At 38.0% G+C, this 17,860-nt stretch overlaps 1 protein-coding gene across 1 annotated transcript in view; it reads right to left on the bottom strand.

Annotated features, from left to right (window-relative positions):
• Positions 1-353: 353 nt before the first annotated feature.
• NOX3 (NADPH oxidase 3) overlaps positions 354-17,860 on the bottom strand; it is a gene marked incomplete at both ends in the record, with an annotated part of 38,596 nt that continues 21,089 nt past the window's right edge. The window contains 5 exons of the mRNA XM_084202310.1: positions 354-480; positions 2,651-2,775; positions 6,001-6,147; positions 13,286-13,448; positions 16,850-17,103. Of these exons, the coding sequence (XP_084058436.1) occupies positions 354-480; positions 2,651-2,775; positions 6,001-6,147; positions 13,286-13,448; positions 16,850-17,103 (816 nt within the window). The remainder of the gene's footprint in view (positions 481-2,650; positions 2,776-6,000; positions 6,148-13,285; positions 13,449-16,849; positions 17,104-17,860) is intronic.

Genomic DNA, 17,860 nt, shown 5'->3' on the forward strand with positions numbered 1-17,860 from the left:
AATGGGCATGATTTAAACAGCAGGGATGTATTGCCTGCAATCTACACAACAGCCAAGTACAGCTCTGAATATCCTTTTTACTCATGCCTTTTTCTTCAAAGGCTATGGTTTGTGTGTGTTTTCACACAGGTGTAGAGGGATTCACAGCATCATTAAGTAAGCAATGAGAAGGCTAAGGGTCCAAATCTTTAGCTGCCATAGGATGGCGTTTTTCTACTGAAGTCAATACATCTATTTAAATTCGTAACTCTTAATATCTGGCCTGAATGGGGCAGAATGAGTAGAGGATGGGAGAAGATGGGAAAAAAAATACACAGCCAGGTAATATCTATTATACAACTAAGAAGTACAGCCTAGAAACTTTCTTTGTTATAGTGAAACTGAACTCCTCTTGGATCAACTGACGAATATGAGTTGCATGTCTTCTGCAGGATCTTAGAGAGAGCCTTGGGTCCACAGAAGAATACACCAATGCTGTTGCTGGAATCACAATAACAACAACAAACGTGAGAGTAGCAGGGGAAGTGGATACACTGTACTTTTTGGCTGCCTTCAGCTTTGCATCTTTTCAAATGGCTTTTTGAGAAATACATGTGCAAATTCTTGTATTACTGTATACTTTGTGCTATGTACTGTATAATTAGTGTTGCTATGTTAGAGTATAATAATTTTAATACTTTGATGTTTATTATGTCTCATTACATTATTTATTAGATTGCTACATTAGAGGTCACAAAATGTTTTAAATGGTAACTCTTTGGTTTTGATCTTCATAGCTTTTTCAGAGAGGCAAACACACTGCTTGCGCTGAAAATTTCAAGTGCTTTTTCTCCAGCTGAGTTAATTTTTTCCTAAAAAATTATACAAAATGCTCAGTTACTTCTGAGTTTTCTTCTCCTGTTTTTCCCCCCCAGCCCCTGTGTCACCTAGTCTAACACTTTTCTGCCCACAGACAATTTTTAAATGGCCGATTTAATAACAACATTTGTAAATAAGTACTTCTGATAAAATAAGAACGTGATAAATGTAACGAATTGTGTTCATACATGCACGAGCACGTAGGGAGCTGGTAACCTGGCTGCCTGCTAGAAAGGGTTTGCCTCCAAGTACACTACAGATATTGCTTTAAAACATGTATGCAGACACAGAGTCATACATGTGCTGTGTTGCTGGGCAAAGCTCAATCTACTGAAGTGCAGAGGAAGGGGCAAGTGATAGAATGAGTTTTAAAAGGTTTGTTCCTGTAAAGGAGGGGCTGTGGATATGATTTTGGTGCCCAAGCCATAGCCCCCAGAAGTCATGCCCAAATAGTTCTGGTGCTCAATTGCACCAGGTTTAACCTGAAGCGGTGTATTCCTGCTAATCTGCTAAAGAGACCCGGAATTTATTCAAATCCTAAAAGCTGATTGTTTCATCGCGCAGTAGAAACTCTTCTCTTTGACTCTTGAGTCTTCTGTAACTCAGAGCAAGAAAAAACAGGGTATTCTTTACTCGTAAGGAATCCTTATTTCATGTAAGGCTTTCTTTAAAAGGTTCAACATCGACCATAAACATGGACATAGAGGCTCACAAAAAAAAAATTGAGATTTTTCTGCCAGTTTAGGACTATGGAACTACCTCAAGATCCAGTAAGGAAAGCTAATGGCCATATTCCCCCTGAGCAGCAGAAAAAAATTTTTATCTCCTCTGTACTTACAGTTGCAGAAGTAACTAATGTTAAAAAGTGATGTTTCAACTATAACTTTAAAAGCTGTGTTTATATAGTAGAATCCCTATGAAAGGTCTTTCAAAAGTCATATTTTCTATTCTTGGCCTTTTTATGCTTTTAATCTTTCATATTTCCTGATTGTATTTATTTTGACCTCCATCAAGTGAATTCTATATTACTGTTATTTTTGCAATTTTATGGTATTCTTGTAGCTTACTGTATTCTCTTTGATCTCCTCCCTTTCAGCTTTTTCTTGGGTCTTTTTCATCTTTTAAAAGAAGTTTTCTCCTTTTTCTTTTTGTATCTCTGTCTTCCAAGTGCAAGCCTTTATTTTGCATTAGCAGGTAAATGTTTGGAAATCACAAAGTCACAAAGATTCTGGAATTTTCTACTGCTGCACACAAAATATTTCAAATTCTTGCTTCAAAGGCTTTCAGGAACAAAGAAGCTTTTCTCAGACCACTAGCAAATCCACCAAGTTCAAATGAACTGTCTTTGCCAGCAGAGATGAACTAATAACAGAACAGCATAGTCTTGCAAGAGTGGCCAAATATGTTAGGGGAACAAACATATCCTTGACATCATAAGAAAAAAATCACAGTTTATCTCTTTAATAACCATCTTCAAGGGAAATTAATGCTACTTTGTCCTTTGTGCAGAACAGTAATTGGATTGTGTGTTTCAATTATATCTGGACAAAGGCCAGGATATTGAAATACTTCTAAATATTAGATTTTCTTGTCCAAAAATTAGATTTTATTGGCATTCTCTTTCCGAGATTTCTTCATTAAAATCTTCATTAAGCATAAATCTTCTTTCCACACAGCAAAAAAGAAGAAATTGTTTTAAAAGGGTCATTTAGAAAGGTTTGCTCTCCCCTCCTCCCACTGTTTATGCTGAGAGAAGAGTTACCTAACAAGGTTAGAAAACAGCCTGCCTTACCTAGGATGGTTTTCAGCTAGTTTCTTGAACTCATTGTCCCAGTTTGGCCTTCCATAACAGGTTTTCTGTCTCAAACCAGTAATTACATCCATCTTGTCATCACAATGTAGGGCTATGTGAGTAGCCTAAAGGCAAATTTACAAGATAATAATTTTAGAGTCAAAAACATGTATTCCAAGTAAGAATGCAATAATGCTGGGAAAGATGGAATGAGGGAAAGGACACTCTACAATTATCAAATGGGAGGAGAGGAAGGGGAGAAAGAGAAGGAGAGGGAGGAGAGGGAGAGGGAGAGGGAGAGAGAAGGAGATGAGTATTTGAGAGTTCACAATATTACTAGAGTTGTGAAAAGCCTTTCCTAAAGTACCTAAGAGCCAACTCCAGAGCATTTCTGGTGCTGATGGAAAACCCAGTGGATATACCAAATAGGGGCCAGTGGAGGACCACAAAGATGATGAGGGGTCTGGAACGCCTCTCTTATGAGAAGGGACTGTGGGAGCTGGGCCTGTTTAGCCAGGAGAAGAGAAGACTTAGAGGGGATCTCATTAATTCATGTAAATCTTTCAAAGGCAGCTGTCAGGAGGAAGGTGCCAGACCATTTTTGGGGGTGTCCAGTGGCAGGATGAGGAGCAATGGCCATAAACTCAAACACAAGAAGTTTCATCTCAATATGAGGAAGAACTTCTTTGCACTAAGGGCAGCAGAACCCTGGAAAAGACTGCCCAGGGAAATTGTGGAGTCTCTTTCTGGAGATAATCAAAACCCACCTGGGCAAGTCCCTGTATAACCTGCTCTAGGTGATCCTGCCTCGGCAGGGGAGGTTGGACTGGAGGATCTCCAGAGATCTCTCCCATCCCTAACTATTCTGTGTGAAACCCTCAATGTTTTGACTTTTCTCCTCAGGTAGAGGCAGGTGCAAAAAGTGGATCACCTCAGGTGAAGCATTGAACCAAGTAAGTTCCTCAGCTCCCAAATGCCAGGAAAAAAATTCTGATTTTCACAGGCATTTACTGTCCTTCAGCTCCTATACTGTACCCATTACCATTCTATCTGAGTACTACCCAAGTGCATTTAAAAACATAAACCACTGTCACTCCCAACTGTAGGAGTAATATGCTTGTTTCCACTATCATCATTGCTGTCACTATCAAGAAATTAACAGAGGAAAGTAAGTTTAAAAATGGAGTTTGCATTTAGTCCAGGCCCTAGCATGGACTAAATATCATGATCATCTTTTTCAGAAGTGGTTGATGAAATTTAGATCCATTTTGTAGGAATACTATATATTTCTTCTTCTAATGAGTCTTTCATGTTCCTTACCAACACAATTATTCTTGTCAAGTAAAGTTGTCACAAGAGGTCATGTTTCTAAAAGCTTCTTCTTGTTAGTTTGAGCCACTGTCATGAAGGATTCAGAATAGTCTAGGAAAGAACTTAAAGTGTTCAGTAAGAATGGGAGGTAGAAAACTGTGGAATTTTTGAATTGTTTGCAGCAAAATTGTCCCATTGAGAAGATGGGCTGTTCTCATTAAGTGGAAGTTTCCCAGGAGTTTTGATATTAGCCTTTGCAACAGCTCAGAGTGCTAAGGTTGCCTAGGAGTCCCAGGGGATTGCAGGGACTTGTCCAAGCAGAGGCAGACCATGTGCCTTATCTGCCTGACCATCTGTGGCCAACATGGAATCTGCAAAGAGCTCAAAGCATTGAACAAACATGTCTGGGGAGTAGACACATGCCAGTAAAGGACATGGTTTAAAATGCCCATCCTCTTTGGGTTCAACTTCACTTGACTACAGGTCATCTATGTGGTGAGACAGGGAGAGAACCCTGAGAATGTTGTTTTGTTTTTTGCTAGGGGAGAAGTAAAATGTCATTCAAATATTACTGGTGCAGAAGCTCAAATTTTGAGGGGCAATGAACAAGAATTTACTAAAAATGAAGTCCTATAAGATTAGGGAGCTTTGTGTGTATCTGAAGAAGATGATGTTACTGAGCACAATGCCCAGGTCAGAGTGGGAGAAATAGCCACTGAAGAACCTTCCTCTGATAGGAATCGAGAGAGATCATGGGGTTGAAGAGAGGAAGAAGTCCCTTCAGAAAAGTGCAGGGCACACAAGTGAAGAGAGACAGATGTCCACCATTGTCAAGAACTATTGTCACCCTACCTGACTTCTGGGCTGATGTTTGCCCAGGAAGGAAGAGAGGCAATAGCTGAAAGATGAGGGTAGCTTTGTGGTTTTTAGGTTCCCCAATAGCTTCTTTAATAGCTTCTTTAAGACCCTGTGATATTGCTAATGCAGAGCAGTAGTTTCTATAACTGCCATATACTTCACACTGGGAGTGGATTTTTCTGAATGCAGCTTTATGCACATACCTCATTACTTGACAGAAACTCTAAGGAAAGCAGAAAGAAACAATGGGGATTTTGTATCAGCAGAGGCAGAAAAGGAAAAGTTCTATGAAATCTGTATTTTTTTTTCATCTCTACTAGGCAGTCCTTCATTCAACAGAGACAGCAGGAAATAAAACAGTAGAGCAAAGACTTCCCTGTTAGAGTTTTTCTGGCAGGTGCCTGACTTACCCCTGCATGATCTGAGTGATCCATTAAAAAGGGAAGAGAGAGAGAGAGAGAGAGAGAGAGAGAGAGAGAAAATCAACACATTTGTGTTTAGCTAAAGACTAAAGAGGTTGAATAATATTGACCCAGTCTAAGAATTAAGTGCCTGAGGTGGTATGATCCAATGAAACTATGAGATGGCAAATTTAAAGTCAATCAGAGAAAATGTCTTTTCAAACAACATGAATTAGACTATGGAGTTGGTTGCCAAAATTTTCCAAGTGCAGTAGCTTTCAAAAATGCACTGGATATATATATATATATATATATATATATATATATATATATATATATATATATATATATATATATACATATATATAAATTACTACAACAGAAGTTGTATTAAATAATAACAGTAAATGAAACCTACACTTTTTAGACAGTCCTCAACATTTCAGCTCAAAAATTACAGAATCTAATGAAAGACTGTTCCTAAGACATAGACAAAATATCCCTTGATGAGCTCCTGAAAGCTCTATGCACTTTTCTGTGAGACACCTGGTAACCATCTTTGCCCAAGACAAGATGCAGGACTGGAGGAATCACTGGCTTGATTTCTCCATTCCTGTTTTCCTAAATGTGAGATGTAAACAGACATCTTAGGATCTTTATATTTACAATTCTGTGTCTCTCTGCTTCATCCATCATTTATATAGCTGTTCCTGTTCCATATGTTACCATACTGGAAAAGCAAGGTACATTAACTCTGACTTGTAACAGTTTCATTATTACCTGACTTTCATCCCAGCCAGTAAGAAATATGTGATAGCTTAGAAAATCATTTTTCCATTTTTCGGCCATTTTTGTTTCCAAATGGAACAGAAGATCAGCAAACCACTCAAATGCTGATGGGTCTCGACAAATCCAGTAAAAATAAACCTGTCAAATAAAGTAAAGAGATTTTTAAGAAGCAAACTTTCAATAAAAATTCCTAATTACTGGCTCAACTCATTAACCATATAGTGTGTGATTCTACTCCACGCTAAATTTATAATAAACATAATTGAACATCATTTTGACCTTTTAAAATTTTGATTGTCATCCTAAACAATGAGTGAATATATTGATGTGCTAGTGAAAGTAGACAATGGGCAAGCTTCCCATAAAGCCCTGCCAGTGCATCTCTGCTTTGACTTGTAATACCTAGCCCTTCATTTCTTGCAAAATACTTGATGATTATTTGAAATTTTGGATTTATTTCGTTTTATTCAGCATCGAAGCAAGGAATTCCTTGTTTCTCAAGACCTTATGCCATAGGCTAACTCTTGATGTTGCCAAAAGGTACTTAAGTTCTCCAAGTCATATGCCCTGTATAAAACAGGTGAGAAATAGCCCCTATTCTGTTTTTTAAAAATGTAGTACATGTTTAATTTGGAGCATCTAGTTCCTAGGGAAAACTGAAACTAAATTTACAGTTGCCAAAAGGGTAAAATGAACTGCCATCCCATGATTGGTTTTCTATTGTTTGAAACCCTCCTCTCTATCAAAAATTGACACAATTTCTCTCATCCAGATTTCGCTAGTTTCACTTTCCATCTTTTTTGTTTATTATCTATTGGGTTGGAGAACCTGTTATCAAAGTTTCATTCTACAGGTAGAAATTAGAGGATGAGATCAAGTCATCCTATAATTGTGTCTATGGCATACCAAATGTTCCTGGGATCACTGCCACTGAGAGGTATCCTTTAATCATTCTATGGCTTATTTTTCCTAGACTATTGCAGTAAATAAAAAACATAGCAGAGTTTGTTGTTTTTTGATTTTTTTTTTAAAGAAAGAAGCTAATTTATTAATATCTTGGCATAAGGTAATGCTTGCATAGGAAAAAAAAATCCTTCAAACAAGACTGTTAGTCATTGTCCATATGATGATGAGTTTTTATTTCGTAAGTCTTCCTCTGGCATCTTCAGCTGGAACAGTGGGAGTCCAGAAGAACCTTTTTCTGCCCAGTTTTTATGGCCAGCTGGCCCAGGGATCATTGTGACCACCCCTGCATGTGCATGATCTATTGTGATCTGTTGTCTTAACTGCATATAAAGCATCCTCTAACTAATTAGCTAATTCTAGAAGGCTGTCCTCTATGTCCACTTCTGCAGGAATGGTATCTGATGACCCTTTGCAAATGTCTTGTCTGTGTACAAATTAATAAAGTTTGCAGCAGGAACTGCCTCAGAACTGACGAAATTCCCTTGTCAGGATCTTATCTGTGCACTGGAACTCAGTCACTCCTAGACTCATCAGGAGTTACCTTAGGGAGTCTTCAGTGCCATCATGATTTCCCAGCTGGAAATCTCCTCTCACAATGTGTGCTGTGTAGAGGACTGGGACCAGTCCATCCTTTGGTTTCAGTTCAGTGCCTTGTATGAAGCCAACACAGATGTGGAGACAACTCAACTGTGAGTTCCTGTTCTACTCAGAGGATGCATGCCTGAAATTCCCAGGCTGTCTGTCCAGGTACTACCCTGATGGCAGTCTGAAGCACTATTACAAGATAAGTCTGATTGCAATTCTTATTACTCAAATTCTGTAGCTCTCGCCACACACTCTACCATTATTTTGACCAGATGGTGCCAAACCTCAAATGGGCCTTTGCAGGCTGTGTATTTTCATAATTTATCCAAAGAAGAAATTCTCAAACATGGAGGAAGTCTAAAAATACGCAGTTTCAGATGTGAAAGGAACAGCCGGAAGGACAATCTATAAGTTTATAAAAACTGAATGATTGGAACTTATTTTACTGTGACTGTGATTTTTATTTTGTTGCAAAATCCTTTAGCGTTCTCCAACCCATCTCCTTCTCTGCTGTCCAGCCCCTCTGTCTTTTATTGTACTGCAATACCAAAGGTGATCTGGAAGGTACGTTCCCAAGGCAATCATTAACTCTTTTCCACAGGATCAATGAGGTAAAAATGCATATTGTACACTTCTGAAATGAAAAACCAGAGAAAGAAACCAGAAAGCTATAAAGAGATTTCCCAAAGATTTAATATATTAGGTTGTCAGACTTCTGGTAAGGTGGTGGGAGAAAAATGTGGTAATACCATGCTTCAGTGGAGATTTGGTGAAAGACACTAACAGTAATTTGAGATGTTTCCTAGATCTGAGTGTACTGTAAGAGACCATCTGTGGTTTATGTAAGAAATATAAATGATGTATGATCCCAGAAACAGAGATAAGGCATTCAGGGTTAAGTAGGGTATTTTTACAGCCCAGGAATAAGACTGTCTGTGGAACTTTAGTACTAACCATCTTGGCTGTTTGCTTTTTCCCCTCCTGTTTCAATATTTTGCCTTAAATATGACCTCATTGCATTATGGAGGGGGGTTGCTGCTGATTTACCCTGGCATAGGGTATGAGGAAAAAGCAAGCCCACTGATGTTAAAAAAATTTCAAATTTGCGGCCAACAACAGCATTATTTTAAATTAACAAAACTAGGTAAGGTTAATAGCCTTAACCTGTATGTAGCTTTTTTGTGTCTGAGTCCTAAAGTCACCACTTGTTCCAAATACTCAGCACCTCGAAAATCAGCCCACTGAGTGCTGTCAGTCTGTATCACACCATAGCTGTTGATTTGTAGTGAGAAATTTCTTCCCCCAGACTCTACTTGATCATCTTATTTCTCAAGTTTTTTCAGCAGTGCGTTTGATGGAAATGTATATTTAGTACGTGTGTGTGGAGAGGAGCTATGTGTTTCTAAACGAGTAAAGAAATGTTCATGGGGTAGCAACTGGGAGCATGTGGGCAGGACTGGGGGATAAGCACATTCAGGGAAGGAGGAAGGCAAGCTAGCCAATGAGTTGAGACAATACAGTCTTCAAACTGGGGAACTGGTTTCCAGAACATCAGACTGTGCATCTTGAAGGAGTGCTTTTAGCTGTTTGCAGGCTTGGCTGTCACAGGAACAGCCAGTCCAACTGGTTGGAACAAGCCACCTCTGGCACACTCCTCTAAGGAAAGGATGCAGCTTTCTGAAGCTGCAAAAATTCCTTAAGCTCATCCCACGGCACCCAGTGCATTCCCTCTGATTTTCACATAGGAGGTGGCAGGCATTTGGTGATGAAGAAAGGCTTTCATTGTTAGAAGAAGTATTTTTGGCTGCGATTATAATCTTAGAAAGAAAAGAGATAGTGAAGAAGTATGGCCTATGGGTAAAAGGAATTAGTTTCCCTTAGATCAAAGAGGACTTCTAGTCTAATATGTTAAAATAAATGGTGTTTACAAAGAAGTCTTCCTTTCTTTACACTGACTTCCCACAGCATAGCACAACATATTACATATATAATTAAAATACAATAAATACACCAAAAAAATTAATCCTTATTAAAACAGTTGAATAAAGTAGCTCCAGTGCATTTATATAATTAAAGATTATTCTGAATCCTGTTTTTTTCTTGTAAGTCTCATACTATTAACTGACTGCAATTATTTAGGACCCTTAAAAATCTGGTTTAGATTTATGTTTCATTAGTCTCCACCCACCCTACTGCCATCAATTGCATTTATCAGCTTGATGGCTTGCCCAAGCAAACTGTCTTAAATTTTCCAAGTGCTCTTTTTGCAAATTGAGTTAGATGCAGTATTGCTATTAATCAGATCAAAGCAGGGGTTTGAATAGTTGCTTATTTCTGTAATGCCCTTGCAATTCATAGATATTTATCCTTCAGTTTCCCACATCCTGTATTTTGTGCAATGGACAAGAGCAAGAGCTGTGTTACCTCTTTTCTGTAAGAGGTAACAATGAAAGAACATTCATTGTAAATTAGCTTCCATCATGAGGAAAGTCATTAGTAATTATCTGTTGGTGAACATTCATCTGTTTCTCCCTGCTCCCTGAGGGCAGAGTTGGAGCTGCAGCTCTGGGCAAAGCCAGCTTTTCACTAAAGGGGTGTCAGAGGAGGGCACCCCTCTTCCCTGACTCTTGCTGCTCTCTCCTAGGCATGAATATCCCAGCAAAAACCTCCTACACCTGCAGGTGGGTGCCTCTCTGCAAGCCTCCAGTCCTTCATGCTCTTGGGTATACTACATTACCTGTGGGCTGTAGCATACAAAAACAAACAAATGAAAAAAACAAGCCCCCCAAAAAATCAGAGGTCATGCAGGAGTGGGGGGGTTTTGCAGCCTACAAGAGGCACTGACTTAGGGTGGCAGAAAACAGCCTTTCCCATAGATGCATAACAAGGTTCAAAATCATGTTCCTAAATTTGAGGCAAAAAGCTTAAACTGTTATCAAAAAAAAGATCAGAAAGGTGGTTACATTTGACAGAAGAAAGAACCTAGGTTTTTAGGTCTTCAAGACAAGATTTTTGTAGAGGACTGGAGACTGGGGCAGATATTTACCACAGACAGGGAAGTCGGTCCCAAAGCAAATGGAAGAGGCTGCTTGTGTTTTCCTCTCAGTATGTAGCTGAACTGCCACAACATGCTAAGGTTGTTTAAGGTATACATGGATTCAAAAAACAATTAGAATACTTCATGGAAGAAAAAGCCACAAAGGGATATTAAAGACAGAAGTACAGCTCTTGTATCAAGGGGTTACTGAGCTACAAGTTGCTCAATGATGAGGAAGTGTCCTGTAAAAACCAATCACCATCTGATTTTTCTGGTCTGTATACTTTTCTCTAGGTGTTCATGAAGAGCTACTGTTGGAGACAGGATATGGGGTGAGATAGATATTTGGTGTTACTCACTGGGACCTTTCTTATGTCTTTTGTAGGGAAGAGAAAGTGGATGTTTGCTAACACTAGAATCTGATGGATCAGTGAAATATTATCAATTTCAGCAGCAATTGATCTGAAAAATGAGACCACTAATGTGAAAAAAACCCCCTCATATTATGCCTAACCAAAGCCAGTAGAAACTTTCCAGCCATGCCTGGTAGTACATGCAAAAAATGATGGGGAAATGGGGGCTCTAAGGCTATTTAATTGTGAAGAATCAATTAGATAAATGTATACTCCTTTTGATTTGTTGGGTTTTTTAAATTATACAGCTGCAGACATTATGGAAACTATGAGTATTTATATCTCAACCATATGTGGGCAACACTAAGAAATATTAGTTCAATAACCGTAATGATAGCTGTACTCAAATCAAAATGAAGTTGTTAAAAAAAAGAAAAACCTCTTATTTATTTCCTTAATAGATATTTCTATGGTACTCATCATGGCAAAAAGAGAGTGCTGAATACTTTGAGGAAGATTAAATTATTTGTAATTATACTACAAGTGGAAGCTTTTAACCAATGGGAAAAAAAAAAAAAAAGTGGAGCTAGCCGGAGATTAATCGCTCTGAGATTACTGCTAAATTTTTTTAAGTAATGCTGTGAACTTCTGCATGACCTTTCATCCACACTTCAAAATATTTTACAAGCGCTGCTGAAATTTAGCCTCATAACACCTGTGAAAAATAAACATCACTATTCCCACTGCACCAATAAGGAAGCCAAGATATAAAGAAAAGACAAGTAGAAATCCTGATAATTTTGTATTTCACAGGAATTCAGAATTCAGAAAAACTATAGAAAAATATAGAAAAAAAATTTCTATAGCAGAAAAGCATGGCAGAATGCATGAAGCATTTATCTTTTCAGGCACACTTAACCAAAATTCTCCCTAATTCTCCCTATGAATGAGCACCTTTAAGTATTCCATTGATGCATGGTTGAATTCTGTTCTTTCCCCCTTAAGATAGCAACAATGACAATAGTAGCAACAACGCTTTTACTTATATACGTGTAGAATATACATAATCTACATATATAAAGTTATAGAATATACATAATCTACATATATAAAGTTATATATAAAGCATACGCGTAGCTCTCCTTCAGGTGAAAAAGATCATCCTGGTACAATCGCAGTGTTTGCAAATACACTTATTTTCTCAAATAGCATGCATTTTCATTTTTATTTCCCTCCCTTCTCGTGCTTTTTCTGCCTCAAAGATCCCCCCTGGCAATTTGAACCTGTCCTCAACTCCTCAGTTACTAAAATCCCAGATGCTTTTTCAGTGGCAGCTCATCATTAAGATGCCAGTTTTAACACTCTTTCATTTAAAAAGATCAGCCCCTTGGTCCTTCAATCAGCTCCATATGTATTGACCCTTTCAGAGATCTGTCCCTTCCAATGCAATTTCAATGTTTGTCCTTAAATGTGAAATGTTGAACAGTCCCTGACTCAGCTTTTAAACTGGAAAATGGCCTAAAAGTAGTAAGGTCCACAAGCTAACACTTGCCATGATGGATATGGAAGAGAATGTTTAATGCTGATTTTTTTCTGTGCTACCTTCTTACCCTCACCCCACTTCACCTATACTCACATGCCATTAGCAGAAGGTATATAACAGGTTAGAAAATTAAGAGTATGTTAATTAATTTGGTCCCATCTTTACCTTATAGATCTGAACATATTTTTTCAACAAAATAATTAAAGTGGTGCGAGGGAGTAATATGCATCTCGATATATGCATCTCATCCAGAGCTTAAATGCCTTTTATATTCCTTCTGTGCTGGTTAATATCCCGACTTTGCAATGTGAGAAAAGCAGCAAATGGTTGCTGAATGCAGCCTTCTGGACCAGGACATGCTGCTGAAGGACCCTCGTGAAACTTGTACCTGGGCAAAGAGCAAGTGCTGCCCCTCACTTCTGATTGAGATGACATTGCAGGATTTATTTTTCATAAGAAAGAGTCTAAGTTTCTCTTGTAGCTCCCTAATTATCTGTCTAGCTGTGAAAGACATTCCACAGTTATCTCCAGTGGCTATTGAAAATCTGATCCTTCAAATTTGACTAAAAACATTGCAGCTTGGGCTACCTTCTTTCTTGGAGAATGACAGTGAGTTCAGGAGACTTCACCCCACAATAGTTCCTAAGGCAACTGGAAAGGGAGTGACGGCTTCTCGGAGCAACTTAAAGAGGCTCACTCAAGTGAGACTCCAGCTTTGAATTGCCTCTCTCCCCTGGCTAAGTGGGCTCACTTGTGGAACTTTTTAATGAAGCAATAAACTTTTCCACCTACCTTCTGCAGTGCCGGTACTGTGTTAGGGTTGCAACACTTGTACCAAATGGATTTTAAAATAGAGGCAAATGGTGTGACTCCAATTCCTGCTGCAATGCACACACTGACTCGGTAGTGGAAGATGTCTGTGGTTGCAGATCCATATGGTCCATCCACAGCCAGTCTACAGCAAAAAAACATTTAGTCAGGAGTCAACAACACAAAGTGACAGAAAGGTTAGCATTTGTTGGGCACCACATTGTCAAAACTGAATTTCTGTTAAAATAAAAGAGAGACTGCATGTCTAAGGTGGCACATAAATTGCCCATACAAATACATTTAATTTTCAGTGAGTGCCATTTAATAGCAAAGCAACTGTCTTTTCTGAAATGAGAGAACAAGAGCACCCATGTGGATTTGGGGCCTGGCCATCTATTTAAGCATGCAATTGCAATTTTCTGGCTTTCTGAAATGTGATTAGTCATATAATTGCATGTCCAAATTTAGCTGTGGAATTTGCATATTTAATTATGAATTACTGAAAAGCATCCTGTTTTAGAGCTTTATTTGTTATATTGTACATATCAAAGTAAAGAGGAACAGATTATATTAATCATTTTTAGAAGTTCTGTATTTGAGTTAAAGTAATAAAGGAGAAGGCAAGAAAAAGGTCATCATGTGCAAGGGAACTACTATTTTCTCAGCTCTTTCTGAAAAAGCAGTATTTCAGGAAATAATTTTTGGCATAATACTGTACTTAGTATCTGATGTAAAGGCAAAAATGTGTAGGGAGACCTGCTTGTTGATATTACTGCCTCCTGTAATCAATATTGCTGATGCCAAGAAATTAATTTTGGTGAAAATTAGAGATGAAAAAGATTGTTGAATAATCAGATTCATTCCTTTAGCTATGTGAAATGCAAATACATGCAGTACTTTGGAGTGCTCTTTCCAGCCCTGTCTTTATACAACATACATGCTCAGAAGATGGTTTCACCAACACCCAGTCCTTAGGGAAAAAAAAAAGGTTTTTTCTTCCTTTTAGATTTTATGTTGTTTTGTGCTCTTTATTGCATGAATCATCCTTAAAATTTATCCTTAAATAGTACAAACAAATCAGCACCCATGATTAAAATGAAGTGTTTTAGCAGGAAGAGAAAGGGGGATCCCCAAGTAATGCTACACACAAATATAGGGACACAATCTCAAACAGTATTGTTACTTTTTTAAAAGTCCTAACAAACATTCACCATTTAATTTAAATATTCAAAATGTCCTGCAAGTGCAGTAGCAAACAAAACAGCTACTCTGGCATAATTGCTAGAAATCTGACCCTAGACATAAAGTTGGTTTTTTTTTTAATATCTACAATTACTTAGATTATTGCCAGCCCAGTATTTTTTGGGCACTCAAAAATTCCTTTAAAATATGGTTAATTTATGGTATATAACTATAGTGCCTAAGAACAGCTTTCAGACAAGCCTTCTATGTAGTTCAATGTGAGGCTGGAAGCAATTCTCATTGTTGTCAGTAGATTGAGAAAAAATTGATCTGGAAGAAATTTCAAGGATTCTCTAGTCTGTTGCTGTGCTATAAGACAGGTTCAATTATTTCTGAATCATCCCTTGAAGAGATTTGTCTTGTCAGTCTGCTCCTAAATCCTCAGGTGACAGAGATCCCATCATTGGTTTGAATGCTTTACTCAGCCACAGCCATACAGCTGAGCCAAACACAAAGCCTCAGAGAAAGAGGAGAAGGAGAAACTGAGCTATGCAACTCATTCATTTGATCTAGACAGAGTGGATGAAGGTAGGAAGATAGTAAACAAAGTGCCAAAAAAAATATTACAATTGTATTTGTTGAATAGGGCGATGGACTTTCTTACTGTGGTTTGGATTGTCCATATTCTTCCTACCCATTACATTAGAAAAGAAATTAGATTTATGGGGAAGGCAGGAGAAATATTTCATTTTGAAAAAGTATCATTAATAGATTCTGTGATTATTTTTAGAATTTAAACATTTACTGATCACCAGGATGATCGTGTAGTACTCCTGACTGTGAGAGCAGTTAGATTTTGGGGCAGTGTATTAAACCAGCAATTAAGTCAGCCAAAATCCTGAAGAGACATAACATGGAACTTAATTATTTTCACATTAATAGTCTATTCTATGGTTTTAGCCCCAAATTTGTCAGAAATCACAATTGCCTTTGTTACCTATGTATATGTAAGAACATTCATTTTAATCCTCTTTAAGTAATTAAAAACCACACAGTTTATTCTTAACCCTACCTTATTATTCAGTTGCTATTCTTCTATCTTCTGCACAGTCTCTGCTATATGTTATTTTTTAATATAGTCACCAATTTGGTGTATAACTTTAGCTATTGAAACTGTCAGAAAGACCTGTTTTTTGCTTTATTGCTAGTTTAACTATTGAAATATTCTTTTTAGTATATTGCAAGAAAGAAACAGAAAGATGTCATTAGGCACCCTAATGAGATTAAAAAGAGGAGTGTTTATATATGACAGTACTGTTAATTTCAACCCTGCATTGTGGCAAGCAACATTTGATAACTTTTTTCACTTCCTCATTTTTTACACTTTCTGTCAATCACTTTGAACAATTTTTGCTCCAGTTCTGCTGAAATGGCATACTTCTCATTCCATTTGACTTTAACAAAGGCACTGATTTCATTTCTAATTCTTATTAACTGATACAATGCAAGGACTGGACCAGATTTTCCTGTCTGCACCCAACCTCTAATAAACCTCTGCAGCTCAGTGGTGTCTATGAGCTTTCCAGGGGGAAATCAGTCCCTGCAGTCCCAGGCCCTACACACTCCACTAGAATTTAAATGATCCTGTGCTGGGCTCTTCTTTGCTGAAAATCTCCCCTATTCCTGCAAGCAGTGCAGAAGCAGAGCTACGTGGTTTGAATCCATTCAGAACAGAGCCAGGTCCTTGGCTGGAGTAAGTCAGGATGGCTTCTTTGTCTTAACTTGGATCAACAGAGAATCCACTTTTTGCTTGTATTAAGATGCCAAAAATAAATCATTTGAACACAAATAACTATAAAGGGGAGCAGGGTTTGGAAAATAGAGACAAGGTCAAAAGAGACTGGCAGAAATAAATAAGTTTTAGGCAGATGTTTCAGGGACCGCAAAATATCTAAGTAACTTAAAGGGAAAAACTGGAATTTTGGATATTAAGTGATGGGTACCATAAGCATAGAGGCAAAAATCTAGCAGATACCTTCCAATGTAATTTATTAAGCAACTGTCTTCCAAAAGAGATATCTTTAGGTGTAGATATAGGTGTTAGAGATCCAGATGGAAGCAACAGAGATAAGGATATTTATACGGACTTTAAGTCTGGAATTAGTCATCGTGTCCTCCTGGTAGCTTCTGGCCCCAGTTCATTACTATTTTTTGGTGTTCTTTAGCTTAATCTTATGAATCCAGAACTACAATCCAATAATGTATCATAAAAAACGCATGTAGAATTAATCAAAGTTAAAATGTCAACATTTCTTTTAAAATGTAGAAATAGCATTTTTAAAATACATAGTCTCTTATTCAAACCTTGGTAACATCCACAATTCCTTCAGAGCTTTTTCCTCTGCTCCAAAGGCCTTGAAAAGGGCTGCAGTCCAATCCCCCACGAGCCGTATGTGGACGCTGAAGTAGTCCTCCTCGGGAGCTGAGGTGAGGGTGAAAGGATGCCACTCCAGCTGTGACACTGATGGGCACTGTAGGAATATGTATTGGCCAGCTCCCATTTTAAAGCCATGTTTCTTCATGTGGATCTCAAGGACTCCAGAGGAATGTGTCACCACCTAAAGAATGATAAAGGGACAAATTTTATTCTGATTCAGCAGAGTAAATGTTTGTTTTCATTAGGTCACAGATATCCTAACCTGCACATTGCAGTGTTGTTGTCCAATGTACTTGAGAGCATGTACAGTATTGTATATATTGTGGTACAGCTTGACTTCTGAGTGCAAGATGCAGAGGAAAGGCTGCAACAATTCAACAATTTGTCTGTTTTCTTGGTATAACCTGTGCATAATATAATTCTAATATAATTAGAATAATTCCTTAATTCCCAGTTTTGGTCTCATGTAACACTGCTAACTCTGTGGGATTACAAAGTAAAAAGCACAGTGAGTTCAATTCTAATACCCTTTTATAAAAAGGTAATCTCAGTTAAGCAGCAGTTATGTATGTCACCCACAATGTACTGAGATTCTCAGATCACAGCCACTCTGAAATCAGCAGCAGGACTTATCCAACATCCTGTTCCGCTCCCACCTGTTCCTGATCCCTGGCTTGATACACGTGGACCCAGCTGCTTCAGTAGCAACATCCTCAGTCTATTCTGGTGAGATTTAAATAGTCCCTTGGCACACAGCTGGGGGAAATTGTTACAGTGGCATTAGAGGAGCTTTGACTTTATATGCTAACTGATCTGGAAGACTCCAGATTTTATAGCAAAAACTGTGTGCTGCTACTGAAGTCAAGGTAGTCTCTGGCATTGACTGCAGTGGAACATGGTTTTAGTTCATTAAAAAGGGAGACCACAAACAGATGTTT

The sequence above is a fragment of the Fringilla coelebs genome, assembly GCF_963513975.1.
Source record: "Fringilla coelebs genome assembly, chromosome: 3".
Classification (NCBI taxonomy): Eukaryota; Metazoa; Chordata; class Aves; order Passeriformes; family Fringillidae; genus Fringilla; species Fringilla coelebs.